Below are 22,644 nucleotides of genomic sequence, written 5' to 3' on the forward strand. Positions count from 1 at the left end.
TCTGAGACCCAATCATGTAGCACCTTATAAGGGTTTACAAGGTGCTACGGCGCATTCAGCAGCCACAGCCAGGAACACCGTGGCGAACCCCTTCTCTTTTCAATAAGTGCACTGGGTTCTTTTACATGCGTTACACAACACATGGGACCAACAGCTTTACATCCCATCCAAAGGGATTGTTATGGAACTGTTGGAGTTAATACTGTCATGAACAGGGGTTTCAATCAAAAATTAATTGAGGAGACAATTGCTTCAGGGAAAAAGTCTTTCTTTTTGACTTTGACCACACAAGACTTTATGAGTCTTGTGAAGTAAAAATCCACAGGGTCCCCTCTCTGAGTTGTTGGGATTTTTTCTTAGTAGGTACTCGGAAAGCAACCAATATACTGTGCTTATAATCATATATGAGTGTAAAGGTCAAACCAAAACATCAGGAAATTGGTATGAATAAAGTTTGTTTGTTACAGTTTGATTCCCTTTTCCATGCATATATGAGGTCGTTCACACGCCGTACTAAAGTTGGTCTAAGTCCACTTAGACCGGTTCTGGTTCAACTTTGTGCGTGTGAACGCAAATAAAGTTAGACCGGATCGGGTCTAAACCCCAAAACTTTAACCGTCCAGCGAGGCTGTCTAAGTCTAAACCAGTTCGGGTTTATCTTTTAACACTGCGTGTGGACAGAATGACATCGGGTTTTAACTCACAACGGACGACCCATTGTGTAATTCAATGCACACGCCCGGGACCCGGAGTGCTTGTATACGGTTTCTGTTGCCTCTGATGCCGAAAAGCACTGAGTATTTATAATTATATTACTTTCTTGATGCTTACCAAGTTGGCGAAACCCTCTCGATTGGTGTATGCAGTTTAACACAGGCCCACGCCCATGATTTATTAAATTCTGAAACAAAATTATATTTTCCAAGCTTTTTTTGTTGAGTGCCCTACAATAAATCGAAACTGTTTTTCATGCGTATATACTACGAGCGCAGCGAAGAAGCATATTTTGTAATGCTTCTCACATGCACAGCGCTGCCATCCCATAGTGATCACTCTCTGATATCCCATAGTTATCCATCACCGATCCCGTGGATGTGCCTTGATATTGCCGTCACCGTTACTAGCGTGCTGGAATGAACTGCAGTGGGTGCGAGGCTGTGTGTAGGGGAAATTCCCTACGCCAGCAATATCACCATGTTGTTGGGAAGTTGGGAAAATACTGCAAAGTACATGTATTTACGTAGTTTGCACGTGTGTAGTTGTGTTTATGAACGAATCGGAATAAAAATTGCGGCACCAGCTTTTGAGAGATCGCAACTTCCAATTGATTGAAGTACAAACTAAAAGTATTTATTAAACCGGAAACAGTGGTATAAAACATAAAAATGAAACGTGTTCTGTTTCATGGAATATGGACAATATTTTGGTGAGTTTTCTCGGCGGTTTGTGTATCAATATTTTGTTTGTTTAAAAAAAAAATCGAGTCGTGTTCATGTTTGTTTTAAGTGGCCATATCCTCCCAGCGGTAAAACTGTTTTCCGCGTTCGATTGAGCCATTTTTATCCGATAATATGTTCTGATGATCGTCCAGGGCATGAGGCACTCAGTATATCGGCATGCTCGGTGCGTGAATCTGATGAATAAAACCGGATGTTACAGCAACGGGATCGCGTCTACTTTGACCTCTTAAAACCGAAGATAAACCGGATCGGGTTTAACTCTGTGCTGTCTGAACGCAAGGGGGTTTTATTTTTACGACCACCCCCCGCTGCTCGTCAAAGTTAAACCGGTTCGGGTCTAAGTTAGTACGCTGTCTGAACATACCCATAAACCTTTTTGATGCCAAGGTGAAAAAGGCTACCCTTTCTCTCTCTCTCTCTAGTCGACCGAGGTCGGAATCATGTTGAGGCTCACCCATCCCTTTCAATAATGATCCAAATGGCTGACATGTTGCAAAGTTTACATCATCTGAAATATTGTTATTTATAAGTAGTTTAAGTTGCATTATAATACACTAAAATTGTATCTTCTACTTAATGGTTCCATGACTAAACTTTGTGTTTGTTTTTTTTAACAGCAGAAATAGAGTTTGAGTCGCTAACGGTATTAAGCAACATCCAAACAGTGAATTTGAACGTGTCTGATGAAATGAACTCAGTCAACATTGATGAGTTATATTCTTCAGCAGTCATGAGTGTTGGAAGTGTGGAGTCCATCCTATCATCTATAGCGTTTGATCAGCTGATAGGTAAATAAGGGAATAAAAGGGTAGTGACTCGGTCTTTAACGTCCGTTTAAAACCTTGCAAGGTCGTGGTCATGCGACGGCTCAGTTCTTTTAAGGTTTTAAACGGACGTTTTAGACGGAGTCACTACTCTTTTATCCCATTCATAAATGCCCTTTTGTTTAAAGGCTTGTAAAGTTGGTAAAATTATCAAGAACCACGCCTCGTTGGGATTAAACCACTAGTTGAAAACCTCTTCACCACACCGTGATTCCCTTATGTAATCGTTAATCAACAAAATGCATTATCAGCATAACTTATTTTGGATGGTCAATAGTTTATACAAGATGTATGAGCTTTGAACCATCGACTTTTCCAAACAAAGTGTGTTACAAGTATGATTAAAGTTTTGTTAGTACATTTTGTATTCTAAATTTGTTGAACATTCCATTTTGATTCTGCATATTTGTTCACTTGCAGCAATAATGATTTGACTTATATGTAATATGCTTACAACAAGTACAAAGATCAAAGATCAAATCCTAATCCTGTTGGATCCTCCACCACCACAAGGGAAAATCCTAATGGTAGTGTATAGTGTTTTGTTTAGAAACACAGCCGTCGATTTCATCAAACTTTTTCTAAACTTAGGATTAATCTTAGGACTTGGGATAAGTTCAGTTCCGGATCCAAAGACATTAAGACACATTGAATCCATCCTAAGTTAGGATGGGTTACTCGTCCTAACTCGAGATAGGTTTAATCCTAGCGTTTTGTGAAACCGGCTGCAGGTCCCTGAGGAGGTAGACTTTGTTAAGAAGTTACACACATACTTAAACATTAAAACAGTTTATCTCATGCTCACTCCTCATTTTCAGTGAATGACCAACTTGTAGTGAGCGACACTATTGATCAGGTCAATGTTCAGCACTTGGAGAAGTATGTTGTGACCTTGTCCGGAGACCAAACCATTTTGGGTAAGATGTTTTTTCGATTCTATCATAACTATTGACCCAATTTACCTGAAGTCATATAGAATAATCTTGGATGCGCCATACTGGTGGGCAATGTCACTGTGTGTTATTCAGTGAAATGCACATCTTTAGACGACGCGGCATTTACACGTAAACATTGCCAACCAAAATGGTGAGCGAACAACAGTCGCTTTCCATTCATATGTGGCATTTTAAACTAAATAATGATTGAAGTAATTCACAAATGTTACACCCTCTGTAGTTTAATGTGAGTTTGAGCCTCGCGTAGAATAATTGTGTATGTTCATCAAAAATATTCTCTCTTATCTCTTCAGTCTCTCGACGATGACTCAGCAAGCTAGTCGAAACATTGAGACCAATTCTAGAACTACACTCCGCTGTAGTACAGTTAATTACGCTCCTATAAGCTATAGTAGTAGCCCCAGCCTATTTTCTATACCTTCCGCCCGGGTACTAGTTTAAAAGTGGGACAGTTCTTTTCAGAACTGAGAAGTCTCCCGAACATCCAATAAATCTACTCAGCGGTAGTAGAATAAAGCAAGACAGTTCTCTAAGAACAAACTCTACCTGGCAAGTAGACACACACATAGTGTTGTCGCAAACCAAATAGATATAAGTAATATTGATTACGATTTGATACTTTGAATTGACAAAGCTGCCATTGATTTGCTTTGTTTGTATTTTGAAGGTTCTTTGGAGTTTTCAACTGGTGTGGAGTTCTCTCAGAACCTTACTGTGAATGGAAATGTTTCTGGAATTGACTTTGATTTTTTCATTACATCAGTGGTTCTTAAAGACACAGATGGGTTGATATTTGGACTCAAAACATTTTCTGGGTAAGAAACTGAATGCTTGCTAATGTGGTTTCTTTTATTTTTAAATACAATATCTTTGAACATTACAGACCCAGTATTATTATTCAATATTGAAATATTACATAAGTTTGGAGCATTATCACAGAATATAATCACAAGCTGAAATCTTGTCTATGCTGTTTCAAGAGAAAAGCCAGAATTCACCTCATGATAATATTCTGCAACAATGCACAAACTTAATAATAATAGTAAAAACAATAATAATAATATCAAAGTCTTATATAGCCTATAATGAATAGGGTAGATGGCCTATTCTCTACTCTAGAATCTATATCTGTGATTCTCTATTCTTGCGGTGTGTGTCATCACCATTGCAAGCTTCAATCACCAGAAGTTCAACATCATTGACACTATGATTGGGGCTGTTGAAGTGGATAGAGACTGGGTACGGTTTCTTAGTCTTTATGGAAGAGACATGATTCGCAAAGCGAAGACTAAGTTTGGTCTTAGTCTCTCCCACATATTGTAGCCCACATCTCTTACATGATATGACATAGACTACATTAGATGTGCTACATTCAGAGTCGGTCTTGATGTTGTATGAAGAGCCAGTGGTATGACTCTTCACCTTAAGTGAGGGCTTAATGTGCAGACACGTTTTGCATTTAGTCTTATATAGCGCACGTATCTACCAAACAAGGTACTCAAGGCACTGAGTATATACAAACTTTCAAAAAGATTATTGCAGCGATGAATTCTGAGACCCAATTACGTATCACCTTATAAGGGTTTACAAGGTGCTAAGCATTTAACAGCCACAGCCAGGAACACCAAGGCGAACCCCTTCTCTTTTTCGATAAGTGCACTGGGTTCTTTTACATGCAATACCAACACATGGGACCAACAGCTTTACTCCCCATCGGAAGGATGAAGCAATGGTTAAGTGTCTTGCTTAAGGACACAAGTGTCACGGCTGTGGATTCAAACCCACACTCTGCTGATCAGAAACACCAGAGTTTGAATTCGGTGCTCTTAACCGCTCGGCCATGACACTTCCACTAAATGTGTTCAGTATTTGTTTTACACAGTTCACACATAGATCTTTGCCATTTAAAATAGACACCAAACCTGTCCACCCGCACTCTGAAGCTTAAAACTATCAAGCCCGGTCCATACTTCCTGCAAATGCTTCGTGCGAAGCGAATAGCATTGCATCACAATTGGACGAGGGGTGCGTGCTGATTATTGCGTCATCAAAATTGGCTTCGCATTTGCATTTCGCAGGAAGTATGAACCGGGCTTTAATCTGTTAAAACAAACCAAACAACGTGGACAACTTATGTAGACACTAACCTTGTCTGCCATGACGTACAATTTGCCTCAATGAGACAAACGAGCTGGGACTAAACTTTTGTAGGGAATGTTGCTGCAAAGTATCCCAAATGTTCAAATTATGGAGCATTGTTTCGTTCCAGCACTCAAATAACAGGGATCTCTTTCTATTGGTATACAATATAAAGTAACAAATAAACACCGGTGTCAAACTCTTGCAAGGTTGCTTTGTCATATCCACTCTTGTGGGGTGTCGTGGCCGAGCGGATAAGAGCACCGAATTCAAGCTCTGATGTGTGGGTTCAAACCTGAGCAAGACACTTCACTATAATTGCTTCTCTCCACCCAGGGGTAAATGGGTACCTGTGAGGGCAGAGATGGTTCTTGTGATTGATTTAGCCGAGTAGCGCAATTGTTGCACAAGGATGTATACTCCCCATGGAGCTGAGATGGTTTCAGGAATGATTTAAGGCCCAGTGACCAGGGGTAATAATGTTGGAGCGCCATGAGCGTCACCTGAGCGCGATATAAGAAGCCACTAATTATTAATATTGATTTCAATGGCTGTTATAGGGATCTAATGAAATGTTTTAGTGATTGTTGTTTTATTATATTTTTGAACAGGAATATGTCAGTTGATGGAAATGTACCAGTTGATAAGTTCATTAATGGTGTCAATCTTGGAGGTTTAAGCCAACTCTACCTGTCTCGCACTTTGAATCAGACGTTATCTGGACTGAAAACTTTTTCAAGCAATATATCTGTGGGTAAGTCATTAATCTCATTTTTAAAGTGGAATCATTTTGAGTTTAAAAGCAGGGATTTTGCTTGAGATAAATGTTCGTAGGTTTGAAAAGGTCATTAAAGGAACACGTTGCCTTGGATCGGTCGAGTTGGTCTTTGAAAAGCGTTTTGTGACCGTTTATTATAAAATGCATATGGTTAGAAAGATGATGTAAAAGTAGAATACAATGATCTACACAAATATGCCTCGAAATTGTGTGGTTTTCTTTTTACCTCGTCCAATAACACGGTCGGCCATTTATGGGAGTCAAAATTTTGACCCCCATAAATGGCCGACCGCGATAGTTCGCGACGTAAAAAGAAAACCGTGCAATTTTGAGAGATACTTCTGTGGATTATTATATTATACTTTTAAAACATCTTTCTAATCATATACATTTCATAACAAACGGTTTCAAACGCTTTTTATAGACCAACTCGTCCGATCCAAGGCAACGTGTTCCTTTAATTACATTATTGTAAAAGATTTTAATGAATAGCTTTTTTTTGGGGGGGGGGGGGGCTTCATTCAAAATTACTCGAGAACAACTGAGCACTGTGTAGCTTGCCTTATTACCAAAGCACAGAGACTTTTGAGAATTTCTGCCTTTTGGTTATTCAAAGCCAAATCATGTGAGATGGGTTGTATGCGATAAATACTGGCATAATTACATTATTGTAAAACTACACGATTGTAAAAGATTTTAATGATTGGCATTTTTTGGTGGTGGGGGAAGGGCTCCCACTTAAAGCTACTGGTGAACAATTGAGCAGCCAAAACTCAAGCCTTGAGTTGCAGGTACTGTAGTGAATCAACTATTTTCTTTGTGTTTATTTTTGTTTGATGTTATTTGTGATTGTGTGTTTATTTTGAATTGAATTAGTGAATGTGCACACAATGTAACATATAGTGTTAGATAGTAAACAGATAAATGTGCTGAGTAGGGGCATAGAGTTCTACACCAGTCCAAAAACAAAATGCCCCCCTGGCTATTTGGTTTAAAGTTTAATTATTCATTCTACTGGATACAAAGCAGCCAGCCCTATCCCAGCCCTAACCGCACAGTAGGTCTGTGATTCTCACACTATTTTTGCAGAATTAACAAGTTTAAAGACACTGGACACCTTTGGTAAATGTCAAAGACCAGTCTTCTCACTTGGTGGGTCTCAACATATGCACAAAATAACAAACTGAAGTCGAAGTTGCGAGATAATAATGGAAGAAGACCCTTGTCACACGAAGTTATGTGCTTTCAGATGCCTGATTTCGGGAACTCAAAATCTAATTCTGAGGTCTTGAAATCAAATTCACATATTATTTTGAGGAACGTACTTCTTTCTCAAAAACCCTGTTACTTCAGAGGGAGCTGTTACTCATAATATTATACTATCAACCGCTCTTCTTTGCTCGTTACCAAGTAAGTTTTAATGCTAACAGTTATTTTGAGTAATTACCAATAGTTTCCAGTGCCTGTAACTTGGCTTTGTACTGTTCTATATTTATGATATTTTGTTTCTGTTTCCCCCCAAGATAATGTGTATCTTGCAGCCGGTGCAGAAGTGAATGATATAATCCCATCTGCTGATCTGGTATTAATTCATTCTGGAGGAGATGTTATTGATAGTCAGTTATGGTTCAAATCATCTTTGGAGATAAAAGGCGACGTTAATATTGCCAAAACTGTCAATGAAATCCATTTGTTACAGGTACATACACGCAAAGTCATTGTTAATATAATGTTATGTGAAGGCTTGCTGTAAACATATGATACATTATCAGTTATTTATAGAATCCTAATGCAGAAACAACTTTTTAAAAAAGTAGTAAACTTGTGGGTACAATCATGTGTAAATCTCTTTTGTGCGAGTGTTGGCTCTGAGAAGAGCAGGTTATTGGTCTTGACGTTTCAAACAGTATACTCTGCTCGTCTTTCTCCACACCATGCAAAGTTTCAAACAATACTTAGAATCCTAATGTGGTCAAAAGGGCTAAGAAGTAATGAAGGTTGATTTGAACATATATTGCAATACACTTAAAGACAATGGACACTTTTGGTAATTGTCAAAGACTTGCTGTATCTCAACATATGCAGAAAATAACAAACCTGTGAAAATTTGAGCTCAATGGGTCATCGAAGTTGCGAGATAATAATGAAAGAAAAAACACCCCTGTCGCATGAAGTTGTGTGATTTCAGATGCTTGATTTTGAGACCTCAAATTCTAAATCTGAGTTCTCAAAATCAAATTCGTGGTAAATTACTTCCTTCTCGAAAACTATGTCACCTCAGAGGGTGCCGTTTCTCACAATGTTTTATACTATCAACAGCTCCCCATTACTCAGTACCAAGTAAGGTTTTATGCTAATAATTATTTTGAGTAGTTTCCAATAGTGTCCACTGCCTTTAAAATTATGTAATTGTTTTTGTTTGTGAACTCTGCATATAAGCTTGATACAAAGTGGTGAGCCAACCAGCTATAAGCACAGTTTGCTTTGACCAATTGGGCTTACTCATACTCAGTTATTATAACAAATAATCAATGTTCAAATGGAGGAGCAGTTGAACATTTTTGTTAGTTTTATCAAACATGTAAACAGTTTTCCCAACTCTATTTCTTTTCATATTTTAGTTGTATAACTCTGTTGTCTGGCTTCAAAGTCCAGAGCAGACCATTACTGGCAAGTGGACACTTTATAACGGCATGCATGTTGATGGTAATATTACAATGCAGGAATATATGGAAGTCAATGGAGTGGATATATCTGGTAAGTGAAGGATGAAGCCCAGACTTTTTAGAAATAATTGGGAAAACAGCTCGTACCTGATTGCTTGTATCACTCAGTTAGCGTCCCATTCGGTTTCGGGTGAAGTATGAATCGGGCTTGACGCTTGTCACAAAAACTTACTATTAGTATTTATTTTCCCTATTTATGCACCCCGATACTTACAATTTTGGGTTTGTATTGTATTTGAATGGCATTTTAGATAGAGTATGGATTAGTTGTTGAAGGCTCTGCCTTCTGACACCCTCAGTTGCCTTTAAGTATCAATCATTTGGTCACCATTATCCAATCCTTTGTTTTGGGTAAATGTATACCAGAGGGGCTGATCACATCTTTCACAGGTCGTTCTTCGACAGCTCGTTTTTTTAATGCAAATGGCACCATTGAGCACTTTTCATTCATAAGTGAGGCCGTGCATTATGACAGAATGCATGCGTAGCTCTTTTTGGTTCAGCTTAATCTAGGCTTTTATTAATTTTGATTTCACTTCTTGCATAATTTTGTCAGGGGTAGTTTCACAATGGTATCATTGCTTGTGGTGCAATAGCTTTATACTAGTTAGGCTTCCCTCATACCTTGTATTTGAGGCATAGGGCCTGTTGAACATGGGTACCTTGGGGGGCAATCACTGGTGTATTGATTGGTCCTATTGAACACTGGTGCCAGTGTCCATTGAATAGTTGTTCTTAGGGCCAATGGAAGGAACACTGTTCAGCCTATGAGCTGAATATACTGGTGTTAACAATTGAAGTGTAAGTTTTAATTGATGTCTTACAGATGTTTTAAAGACGGTTCATGTAAAAGTTCTTGATTAGGGAAATAGCACCACTGAGATAGGGTCAAGAGTATGGTAGGAGTAACAGTAAAATATCATATCATATCTATATTTCTGGTTTGCAGAGTTGGCAGATACATTAGTGCAGTCTGGTCATAATCAGACAGTGGAAATCCCTACTATTTTTAAGGGTCCTGTTACGATTGATGGTAGCGTGGTTTGTCTTGGACTTATTGGAGATGTTGACTTACAGTTTATACTGGATGATGCTGTCATATCAAATCCAGCACAGGTAAGGATAACATCACAAATGCTCTCTTATTACTATACACATATTGACTGGCAATGAGGTAACTAGTGTACTTCTATTCCCCCAAGGGACTTTGAGTGACCAGAAGAGGGACCTATCCGAGATCGAAGGCCGAGGGAAATAGGCCCCTCTTCTGGTCACTCACAGGCACGAGGGGGAATAGACATACACTAGTTACTGAATTATGTCGGTCAATATTTGTTTTATAACACAGCTCGGTTTTAATTGTGAAATAAGAACAGAAATCTGGAAAGCCAGGCACTATTTTCAAAGACTAGTGCCCTGCGGGCACTATTTCTACAAAACATGCACGCACCAAACCCACACGCACACGTCAACAGTCGCCATGTTGTAGGGCAGATATTTGAAGGGTGACGTTATATTCAATACGGTCTATTTTCAGTACTTCATTATTGTATTCATCACTATGAAGATACATTAAAGGAACACGTTGCCTTGGATTGGTCGAGTTGGTCTTTGAAAAGCGTTTCTATAATATAATGTACTTCAAATCGCATGGGCGCCGCCATTGCTTTCTTTGCGCCGCCATTGTTTTCACGTCAAATGGTGCCCGCACCCTGCCAAATTGATGCGTCCCTGGGTCAATTTCGGGGTACCCATGGGTTGGGGGTTTGTATTGTTTGTGACGTCACAGTCAAAGCGCGAGCGTGTAGTAACATTGGGGTTGGGGCTTCCCTCGGGTTGTCAGGGGGTCTCTCCGTTGTTTAACATACCCGTCAGGCACCCTCTGTGATGTCACAGTCATCATAGCACAAGCCTCTAGTAACATCGCGCCTACAGACATTGCTAGCTAATTGAATAAGATGTGGTTTATTTCCCTGCCAAGTGACCCATGCCTTTCTTGCACAACTTAATAATCTCTGTCTTTGTTTCCCCTTACTTTTTTATTCCTTTCCATATAAATCTTGGGCCTCTGTTAGAAGTTGAGTAATCTTATATATGTTTAACTCAATTATAATACCAAATTTGGTGTATTATTTGCAGACTATTTCTGGCGAAAAATATTTGACTGGTGTCCAAAGTGCGAAGCATCTTGAAGTAGAGTGTGAATTGGTATCAGATGTTGTCCGAGGTTCAGAAACTTTGTCCCATCTTCTGGTCAACACAGTGACGATATCCACAGATCAAGACATTGTAACAGATGTCGGCTTCACAGATGATGTTGTGTTTTTGGAACATGTCATCGTTGAAGGCAAGATTGTAATATTATGTGATGAGTTGGCATTATACCATGTTTGTCGAATGTAACACATCTGAACTCAAAAAATAATTATGATACATGTAATATAGGTTTTCTCGATCAAATTCGGCAAATTAGCAGTCAATTTCATTTTTGTGCGTTCGAATTAAAGCCGTTTTGCCTCTCCAGTTGTTACTGCATTTCAAATTCAGATTTTGGCTTTTCAATTTCGTTTTGAGTTGAGTCGCATTCCTTAAGCACTCTGTTCAACTTAGCGTATCGTCATTCTTTTTCGCGACACACACACACCTCAAGAAGCGTCTGCGAATTTGAATGCTGCTTTGATGAGTTGTTAAATTGAATGACTATTTGGTTTGGTCGAATGACACAACAGTACATTTGACTAATCATAAAACGAAATCGAATGACCCTTTTCAGTTGCATTCGATTTCGCGCGAAATAGAATCGCTTGGAGTTTAAATTGGCTGCTCATTTTCCGAAATTGACCAAGAAAACCTGTAATAACAATAATAACAACATTCTGAAGATCCAGGTTTCTGCCACTAGCTGATTGTGTGGAGAGGCTGAAGAATCTATCCCCAATTTCTAATCAATTGATTTAAAGCCTGCATAACACCGAACTCGTTTTCACTCTGTTCTTAAAAATGTAGTTGAATGGGCTTAGACTATGTGCAATTGGAGTGGATGTTGTGGCAACTTTTTATGGCCTGTTTACAAACTTCATGGACGGTGCTCCATAACTTTAAACCTGCTCAAAGTTTGTGGCCGTGCACCGTTTTGCAATTGGGCGGAGTGGCAATACTTAAGACACTTTCTGGGCCTTGAACACCCAGCAGGGTGGATATGTGCGCATTACAAGTCTTATTATTATTGTTATTATTATTATTATTTTAGACAAGAAGGAATTACTACTAATTGTCGTTCGTAGTTTGTGCTTCGGACGTGCTAGATGTGTTGTGGTTGTGCGTCTTTTGGATGGACGTGTAAATGGAGATTTTGTCTATTTGTAGCATGTTTATCTCGTTCACAGACAGACTTAACTTTGTACCAGAATTTAATAGCTAGGGTCATCATTACATGAGTTTCGTACTGATTTAATTGAAGACTTTCCTATTTCAAATATTTTCTTTTAATTTGTTGAACGGTGGTAGGGTCTTTTAATTTACCCTGTGTATTTATTTATCTACTACTAGGCTCGACAGATGGAATTGATTTATCTTCTGATGCTGTTTTGAAACACAGTGATCAAGACCTGACTGCTGAGAACACATTTACAAATGGCTTTCATGTTGAGGGCAATTTAACAGCAACTGGGCTGATTGACACTGTGAACGTGGCTGTTCTGGCAGCAAGTGTGGTTCTCACTGATGTTTACCAAGTCATTGAGGGAGCATGGCAATTCCAAAACAACATCCTTGTCTATGGTGAGAAAATATTTCCAACTTTGAAAGTAGCAATCAGATCTATCTTATTGTGTTTGAACCAGGAATGGGTGCACAGACATTTATGTTGCACAAAACCTATATGAATATACTCTGCGCATAACAAGAAGTTTATATCCCAAAATGCAGAGAGAAGGAAATACTAATACACAAACAGATCTACAGCCAGCCATGGAAACACAGGGCAATTTAGCAATAAGTGTACTGAGTTGACAAACACAAAGGACTTTCAGCTTTATGCCCAATCTGAAGAATAACACAATCTGGGCTTGAAGTGTTTTTGCCCCCCAGTGGAAATGACTGGTCATGCTACTGCATGTTAGTAAAAACTGATGAAGAAGCATGGTTATGGCATGTTTTGACATTATCTAAGAACATATGAAATAATTAAAATATTTCTAAGCCCTTTTATAATAATAATAGTAAATATATACTTAAACCGCGCACATCTGTCAAAAAAAGACACCCATGGTGCACAAAGAGAAAGATAATAGAACATTTAACAGTGAACTTTAACTTATATATTATTATTATTGTTATTAATGGTTTATTATTTTTAAAAAAACCTGCTTGTCGCAGCCCAAAGACTGAATTATAATACAGATTAAAATTCACAGGTACAGATTTAGAAAGAATGTTTGAACAAATATGTCTTTAAACTGGACTTGAAGCACTGACAAACTCATGGGGTAGCCACGCAGAACGATTGGTCTCCCCACGCAGAACGATTGGTCTCCCCATGAGCATCTGGGTCTGGTGTCAGAGAGCCTGTTGTGAGTGTCAGAAGAACGACGACCAGTTTGATCAATTTAATGGAAAACAGCCTCCACTATTGTGTGTTTGTATTTATTGATGTAGGTGACATAACCTTACCAGGAACTGTGAATGGCATCGATATAAATGAAACTCTAGTGACGTTGACTGGAGCTCATGAGATCACTAGTCCCAAGACCTTTACTAATGATGTCTACATTCAAGGAGATCTACTCGTTGCAACTGTCAATCATGTTAATCTTGTTCTTTTTGAACAGGACATTGTTCATTTGCTTGGGAATTATACCATTACTGCCGATAAGGTAACTTAATAATTAATTACTGTTTGACAACATTTAAAACTAAAATGTCAAGTAATAAACTAACAAACCAAGGGCAATAATTGTGATTGAACTTGAAGCATCTTATTAGTGCTGGTCTTGGATGTTAGGAGCATGACGCAATGGCCGCCGCTGAGCGGACTAATACATCAGAATTTAGTTCTGGTTTTACAAAAGCTAAGAAACAAATAGAGAAACATGGAAAAACTATGTACCAATGAGATAATGATTAATTGCATGACTGTAGATTACGACCCAAAATCCAATGATGGCGTTTTAGGTGATGAATGCTTGGAATTTTGTCAACATGTGCCGAATTCACTAGAGTCTTACAATTTAGGCACAATTTCAATTCAGAATCTGTTACTTGTGTAAACATTGCTACATTTCATATCTCATGTATGTTTCTTTGTTTGAATGCAGATATTTTCTAGTGAAGTGATGGTTCTCAATGATACAACTGTATTAGGATTAGTTGATGGCATAGATGTTCAACAGATGTACTATGATCATCAAACCATTGCATACCAGCTGTACTGGCAAATATCTTACCTTAATGACACTTTGCGAGAAATGTGCCAACCTATTAACAGTCTCCAGTATGCTGTCATGAGTAAGCACTCGCATCATTGTCATCTTTATTTCATTTTTAACCAAATAATTGCAAGTTTTTATGGTAAATACATATCCAAAGGTTGTCATGTAGGGGAGATGCGGGAGAGTTGAGCCATAAGGAGATTTGACCTACCCCCCAAAACACCACTATTCCATAGAGTGGTTGAGTCCATATGCCCTATGTTGTTAGTGTCTAACCAAACTGTCTGTTTGGCTACAACAGAGAATGTGAGAGATACATGTACGTGCTCATAGTGGCAGTGACAAGAACATCTAAATTCCATCTGAATTTTGGAACTCTAGATAAGATCCTTTTTTATGTTACCCACACTGGTGGCTCAACTCACCCATAGTCCGGGAGAGTTTAGCCACTTTGCACCTTTTTTTCAAGCATCTCCCATGAAAAAAAAAATAGGAGTTGGTTCAATTATCATGTTATACTTAGTAAGTCAACACTCTACAGTTTACTTAAATCTTTTAGTTAGGGGATCCTACATTTCATCTCTGCAGAGTGGTGCAAAATGTAAAAAATGGCTCAACTCTCCCACATCTCCCTACAATGTTAATCATGTCTGCTGAGGTATCCATAGACATCTCTTGAACAAATTTTGAATTGGTTCAAGATTTAGCCAATATTTTCACTCGCCATTAATACCCTTTAGATTTTATATGCACTCTGATTGGTTGAAAACTGGTTTCATGCTGTGGTATATAAACATTAGTTGTAAATCTTTGATTTGCAATTTTTTAATACATGTTTGTGTCTTTTCATTTTGGCTGCCAAATAAAATGAAATGAAATGAAATGAAATGAAAGACAATCTCTGTGAACTAGCAAATAACTGGCCCTCAAACAAGTATATTGTTTAAGTTCTTTTTCACTTATGCATCGCCAAGGTAAGAGGAGGATGCAACACCACAAAGTAGCCACAGCAGAATACCAATTAGAATGCTTATCCAAGGACTTTTATTATAGACGAAGAAGATCGCAACAACAAAGATGGCGATGTAAACAAAGACAAACCCCTCGCAAGAGGGCGCTATAACAACTACTGGCGCGACTACTTTTCTTTCGCTTAAACAAATGAAAGAGGGGAATGAAATCCCTTAAACAGAGAACACTACATGATAAAAAGTCAACAGTTAAAAATGTCTGAGGTCCACAGAAACAATGGACGGATGTCAAGCCACAAACAGGATACGAGGAACGCAACCGCAAAAGGGAACATAGAGCCGTCATAGGGATGGACTACCCTCTGGCCCTGGGGATTATTCTGCCCCATATAAACATACAACAAAACGAGCCAAAACACAATCCAACAGGAGAACGAGGTGATTAGTCCGTAACATAGTCATCAAGGTACTTGGGAGGACGAAGCAAGCGCGAAGAGCGTCGTGGTCCAAGGGAGGGTGTGTCCTGTGAAACAACTACTGGCGGTGGTTGGGGCGATTCAAGATGGGCCTCAGGTGGATAAGGCACAGACCAGGGTTCCTCAAGAGCGGTCGGAGCAGGTGTCGAAAGCTTGCTGGGAATGTCCGGAGGATCGGGAGGACTAGGTGTCGGGACGGGGTCATGGTCCTCAGTGTCATCCTCGGTGTCTGGGCTGCAGGATGGGGGAGGGACAACGTGGGACGAAGCGGGCACCTTATAGCACTCCGAGCGGTTCACGCGATAAGAAGTACTCCTGAGTTGGTTGCCCACAAACTTCCGAACGTTACACCAAACGCCTTCGATGGAGACAACTAGGTAGCGATTGCGACTGCGTGTCTTGTTGCGGTCAGCATGGAGGTACACAAGGTCGCCGATCTCGACAGCAGTTTCGAGGGGGGGCATCCTACCAGGGGCCTTAGCATGTTCACTATGAGGGTGATTGGCTGTGCGAAGACGCTGTTGCTCCAAAATAAGATGTTGATCGGAGAAGGGTATTTGGTGGTTAGTGAACTGGTCACGCTGGTACCACATTTCACGGGCTGAGAGTCCACGGGAACGAATGCGTGAATTGAGGCATGAGGTAGCAACAGATAGGGTCACAGGAGAGATGGCACCACCCATGGGGTCCTGACGGAGCAACTCATCGATAAGTTCACGGACAGCCTTTTCCGCCACAGGGTTTTTGTTGAGGTTTTTCACCCGCCCAAGTTCGATGGACAGCCTGTGACGTCGGAGGAGCTCGTCATTGACGAGTGATTTGAAGCCAGGCGCTGGATCAGTGCGAATAACTGCCATGGGGCCATCGAGCGGCCTAAGGCCTATGCAGAGACAAATCAGTGCATCCCGCAGAGTGTTGCGGCGCTCATCTTCGATGAGGCAAGATGTGGTGAATGAAGTGGCAGTTTCCCGGAGCACGAGGATGAGCTGGCGATTACGCTTAACTACATCGGCAGCGAAGGAGAACCCAAGAGCATCTGGGGGGTCGGACGAAGACTGGAGGTGGATTGTAGATGGGACAGTGCGAAGTGCAGCGCACTGGTGGCATCCGGTTGTAACTGTGTCAATCGACTTGTCCATGTCGAGAGCAAAGAAGTAACGATGAACGATTGACTTGAGCTGGTGGCTAGATGGATGGTCGAGTTGAATGTGCTGCGCTGTGAGTAGGCCATCTAAAATTTGACGAGGCACAACGATGCATTCACGAGTTGGAGCGAGTGGAACATCGCGACGAACGACGATCAGACCGTCCTTGGCCAGGGATGCAACCTGAAGATAGCGCTTGACATCTTTAGCATTAGTGACCTTTTTTGAGGGGCGTGTCCCCTGCACCAGGTGTGCCCGGGTGCGGCGTAGATCAGGACATTCAGATTGGATTGCAGACCAGGCAGCCCGGCTCGTGAACGGCAACTTCACTTTACCTGTGAGAATATCCTGTGCCGATACGCGCAATACAACAGACTCCTCAGCTTGTTGGACAAATGAGCAAATCTGACAAGGAGGGCTCAAGCAGGCTGGGGCGTTACGGCTAGCAAAGTCAGACGGAATGTTGGCAGAGCCAGCGAGGTGGCGTACAGTCGCTTGGTACCGGCTGACAGTAGAGAGGAATGTGGAGACGCGGGGACTCGAGGAAAACTCACCGCGGCATAACTTCTCGTAAGCCTGTACACAAGGTTTGCTGTCGGTGAGGATGGCAGCATTGCGAGTCGACTGGATGAGATAAGGGCTGAAGTGCTTGGTCGATGCAGCAATGGAAAGGGCTTCAACTTCACAGGGCAGCCACGTGGGTTGGCGGCCGCGGAGTTTGGCGCTGAAGAAACCAGCGAGGCACAGCTTGTTTTGGCGGGTAACGTACAGAGTGGCGCCAATGCCATGGTTCTTAACTGCACCGTCAGTAACAATCCATAACTGATCAGTAGGGCGAGGAAGCGTGATTGTGCGAGACGCCGACAGAGCTGACTGTGCATTCTTGAAAGCAGAACGAGATTCGTCGGACCACACAATAGAATCGGAGGACTGGCGTCCTGCTATGACAGTATCCAATGGGGAAAGGATTGAGGCACAGTTTGGGAGCACCCGCGCGAGTACTTTGTAGGCACCGATGAAGGAACGCAGTGCGGATACTCTCTCCGGGATTGCGCATGTTGATAGGGTGGCGATACGGTGAGGGCTGGCATGAAGGGTGCCTGAAGACCAGATCCATCCGAGGATAGTGGTGGTGGTCGGACAAATCACTGTCTTTTTAGCAGACAATCGTAGGCCATTGGTATAAAGGATATGAAGCACACGCCTCCAGTTGGTGAGAAGACTGTCTAGTGTGTTTCCGCCACAATAGAGGTCATCAGCAATTTTGGCGACAACACCGTCCTTGAGAAGATCACCGAGTACGCGGCACATGAGCTCTTCAAGGGCTGTCTCGGAGCCTGGCATGCCCATGGCTGATCTGGTGTAGACACGGATGCCGCGGAAGGGAGTGGCGACTCCGCAATACTTCATGGAGGCTTTTGAAAGGGGGATCTGATAGAAGGCATTGGTGAGGTCTGTGGCAATGATGTACTTCCACTGTGCAATCAGGCGTAAGGTGGAATTGACGTCAGGCATGAGAGACGGCTGTGGCTTACTATAACGGCCAACGTCAGCAAAGGCCGTGACCAATCGAAAACCGCCATTGGACTTCTTGACGAGGAATGAAGGGTTGAGGTATTCCACAGAGATGCCGATGTCCTCGGGGCGAGCAAAGACACCTTTTTTTTCAAGCTCGTCGAACTTCTGCTGTAGCTCCAACAATTTATCACGTGCATACTGGGGCAGGCGGCCTTTGCGCTGTGGAGGTTGCACGGGACCCATGTTGACGACGGCCTCGAAGGGGCCGGAGGCACCATTGTACCCTTTGTATTCGGTATCAAAGACTTCATCAAATTCAGCCATAAGAGATGAGAACAGTGCTCTGGTGTCGTCAGGCAAATTGTGGTCGGGGTCCAAGCTGGCGGAGTGTGAATGGAGTTGAGCGATGGCAGGGCGGGCCTTCGGAGTGACGTGAGAGGGCACACTTTGTTGTACTACATCGGGTGACGGGGAAGGGGTGAAGACGGGGCAAACTTGGCAGAAGTGCTCATTGCGTTTGAGAACTTGCGGTTCTGTTGACGAGTTGAGGATGCGGATTCTTCCAGCGACAGAAGTGAAGATGTCGGGGGGAGGCCACAGCCGCGATGACTGATCGGGTCTTGCCCTGGCTGTGTCCGTGCGAGGCTCAAGAGCAAAAAGTTCATCATTTGATATGTCTTTTGGTAGGGTTAGCTCAATGAACTCCCCCGGCCAAACCGTGGTGGAAGAGGTGGGTGCACGCAAAACGTGTGCACGTCGTACGGCATTGCTTGTCGAGGGCCCCTTGGGCGAGCCATATGTTATTGCGGATCCATCGCCAAGGGTGATGAGACGTTTGGCAGGGCGGATTGCGATATCATTCACAGACATGAATGGCGTGCCGGCAAGGATGTCAACATCAAGGTTATCAACAACCAAGCCCTCGAACATGAAGGTATGGTTGTCGCGAGTGAGTCTGAGTCGAGTTTCACCAGTGATGGTGAGTGGTGAAGAACCATCAGCCTGGTGAGCAGATTGGGAGCTCTCGGTAATATGTGCACCCAGGCGCTTTGCTGTGGATGCACGAATCATATTGCCCGTGGCGCCGCTATCAATGGTGACACGGGTGGTATGATGGCCATAAAACATGTCCATGTAGGGGGATTGGTTGATCTGCACTCGGAATGACGCAGGGGCCTCAACATGGGGAGATGGGATCGAGGTGCATGAATCCCCATCATGATCCGACTCAATATCTGTGGGCTGGTCATCAAATATGTCCGCAACTTGTCGGGCTCTCACGATGTACTTACGGTCATGTTCTGGTAAGTATGTGCATTCGCTGAGGAAGTGGCGGGTGTCACTGCGACCGACTTGCTTGCAGAGAGGGCATGTCTTCTGGGGACGTGCAGGACGGGGCTTTGAGTTGGGGGGGAACCGGCCGCTGGGGGCAGAGGTAAAAGAAGCAGTACGAGGTGTGTTCAGTGGGCGAGTGGTGAAGGCTCGCATGGCCTTAGCATCGTCACTGTTATGCACTTCATCTAGCAGTGAGTCCAAGGCCTGGGAAATTTCCGGTTTGATTGAAGCTAGGGTGCGTGACCGTAATTCCGTCCCGTACCGTTGTTTGACAAATTTTGGTAAGTTGGTGTGGATAAGGCGGAGCCAAGTGAGGACAACAAAATTCTCAAGGGAAGGGGAGAGCTCCTCATCTTCAGTGACTTCTTCCCCATGGTGGGAGATTCCTCCATTGCACTGGAGCAAATTATCCTCAACAAATGCCATGAGGCGCTGGTATAAGTCCTCTGGGCGTTCATCCGGTTGGAGGTGGATGTCAGCAAAATCGAGTAAGTGTGCGCCAGTAGACTGGAAGCCATAATGGAGGCGAATCACTTGCCAGATATTACAGATTGATGTGGACGATTTGATAATGGTGTTACGTGAGATAACAGGGCAATAATTTGCAATCTGGCCCAGCATAAGCTCAAGCATGTTGACTTTCTGTTGAGCTGTTTTACGTTGGGGCAAGGGGATGTCATCGGCATCATCAGTGAATCCACGGAGGGGAGAAGTTTTGGCCTTTTTCTCCCACTGTGAGCCATCGAGTAGAAACGGAGCAAAATTCTGGTCGAGGGAGAGAGTGTAGTGCAAATTCTGACGCCAATTTTCGAAAGAGTTCACAGTTTCAATTTTATTCAAGCACCACTGTTTTGGTGCCCGATGTGTGGTAGCCATAGTAAGTAAGGCGGTGAGAATAATGGCTAAAAGGCAAAGCAAAATGTATGGTACGATCAGTCAAATGTATCTTGACTGCACTGCCGCTCACCTGTATAGTGAACTGAAAGACCACGTTGTGACGAACCGGAGATCCGTTGCGTTGGAACGGCGTCGAGAAAACTGCACTTTCTTTCACCTTTATGGAAGCGAGGGACGTTTCAGAACGCTGCCACCACGCCAAGGTAAGGGGAGGATGCAACACCACAAAGTAGCCACAGCAGAATACCAATTAGAATGCTTATCCAAGGACTTTTATTATAGACGAAGAAGATCGCAACAACAAAGATGGCGATGTAAACAAAGACAAACCCCTCGCAAGAGGGCGCTATAACAACTACTGGCGCATGTTGTGCAGGAAACTATCAAATGAACCCTTTTCTTTGTGCATACTTTTATTTTATTTTGGCAAGGATTTTAGTGCATGACAAACTTATTTAAGTAGCTGGTTTGCGCATGAAACCAACATAGTATTAAGCATAAAAACAGACACCTATTAAATATGTCCATTTGATATAAGTTATTTTCAGAACTCACAGTCTAGTTTTTAAAGAGTTTATAATGTGTGAGGTATTAGCTGCCTCAAAGTTGAATGGTCGCTTAAACATGAGTAGAACATTTAATTAAAATTACCGGCAAAAGAATTTTTTTAATGATTTTTACCTTTTTTTTTATAACAACCACCAACCCATTCATCACACTGTTATCCTTTAATATTAATTCATTTTTCTTTTGATATCATACTTGTTTGCATCAGGGCAAGCAGTGCGTCTCAGCTTCTTTGAGGAAGAAACACAACTGAACAAAAACTCTCTAGCAACCTTCAAGTTTGACAGCATTCACACAGATGGTGGTCTACTGCTAGCATTTACAGAGAGCAGTGAGGCAGATGTAGACTTTTGTATTGGCACAACATTGTATTTATGTCCAGATGATGAATATAAGTGCTACCCGGTTTATGATGAACCACTCACTGCAGCATCAAGTGCTGAACTGTTCGAGTTCAACGGTGATATCTTTATTGCGTTGGCTGTTGGCGACCAGGTAATGATAATGACCAGGTTACTTTATAATACAGCCTTGATACTTGTTTAAATGACACTACAGGGTATCAAACAAGGGTACTGATATACAAAGGCAAACATTTTTGTTGTGGACCTTGTTAAACTGATTTTGAAGCTTTGTATAATTACAAATTCATTTCTAACATTTTGGCAGAGCACATTCTGTACCGGCATTTCATCTACGGCTAATGAAGTTCAAATCTTGAAGATGAGCAGTGAATCTTATGAAGTGCGGTTACCAGCTCAGCATGCTGTGGATACAGCCATGTTTGTCATCAATGGAACTTTCTTTGTAGCTGTAGCCAACTTGTATGATCCAACGACAGGTACTACTTAATAATCCAAATTAATTTTACAGGCCTGGTTCATACTTCATGCGACTGCGAAGCCAATTTGAAGTGAATTTTATGTCGAGACTTTCCCCTCGCAGTGATATTCGCAGGTGAGTTGAACAGAGTTGCGAATTATTTGTTGCGAATATGTGACGTCAACATTCGCTTCACATTCACATTCACAGGAAGTATGAACCGGGCTTAAGTCATCCAATTCTGGATTTTGTCATTTCCCCCTCCCTTTTTACAATTCTATGGTACTTTCAAATGCAGGAAACAAGGACATTTCGTCAGCTGTATTTGAATACAATCCTGAGACAGGTAATTTTAGTGAGTTGCAATTGATCTCCACCATTGGAGCTGCATCTGTTACTTACCTGGAACTTGGAGGCAACAGCTGGTTAGGATTTGCATGCAGTCATGAAACAACCTCTTCACTGATACTCAAATGGAATGCTGCTACTCATCAGGTACATAATAAGCCAATAAAAGGGTAGCGACGAGTTCTGAAACTGTCGTTTAAAACCGGCAGGGTCCTGGCCGTGCTCATCGCACGGCCATGAACGTGCAAAGAGT

At 41.9% G+C, this 22,644-nt stretch overlaps 1 protein-coding gene across 3 annotated transcripts in view; it reads left to right on the top strand.

Moving 5' to 3' along the window:
* Nucleotides 1–22,644, top strand: part of LOC139944666 (uncharacterized) — a 53,953-nt gene that overhangs the window by 26,805 nt on the left and 4,504 nt on the right. For 2 of the 3 annotated variants that reach the window (XM_071941736.1, XM_071941738.1), the window contains exons 19-32: nt 2,078–2,248; nt 3,103–3,201; nt 3,908–4,055; nt 5,991–6,133; nt 7,681–7,856; nt 8,779–8,914; nt 9,833–9,999; nt 11,023–11,230; nt 12,433–12,663; nt 13,540–13,757; nt 14,199–14,388; nt 21,430–21,716; nt 21,891–22,062; nt 22,342–22,538. In XM_071941736.1, the coding sequence (XP_071797837.1) occupies nt 2,078–2,248; nt 3,103–3,201; nt 3,908–4,055; nt 5,991–6,133; nt 7,681–7,856; nt 8,779–8,914; nt 9,833–9,999; nt 11,023–11,230; nt 12,433–12,663; nt 13,540–13,757; nt 14,199–14,388; nt 21,430–21,716; nt 21,891–22,062; nt 22,342–22,538 (2,543 nt within the window). The remainder of the gene's footprint in view (nt 1–2,077; nt 2,249–3,102; nt 3,202–3,907; nt 4,056–5,990; nt 6,134–7,680; nt 7,857–8,778; nt 8,915–9,832; nt 10,000–11,022; nt 11,231–12,432; nt 12,664–13,539; nt 13,758–14,198; nt 14,389–21,429; nt 21,717–21,890; nt 22,063–22,341; nt 22,539–22,644) is intronic. The other variant, XM_071941737.1, reaches the window with a different exon arrangement.

The sequence above is a fragment of the Asterias amurensis genome, chromosome 11 (assembly GCF_032118995.1).
Source record: "Asterias amurensis chromosome 11, ASM3211899v1".
NCBI classification, from domain to species: Eukaryota; Metazoa; Echinodermata; class Asteroidea; order Forcipulatida; family Asteriidae; genus Asterias; species Asterias amurensis.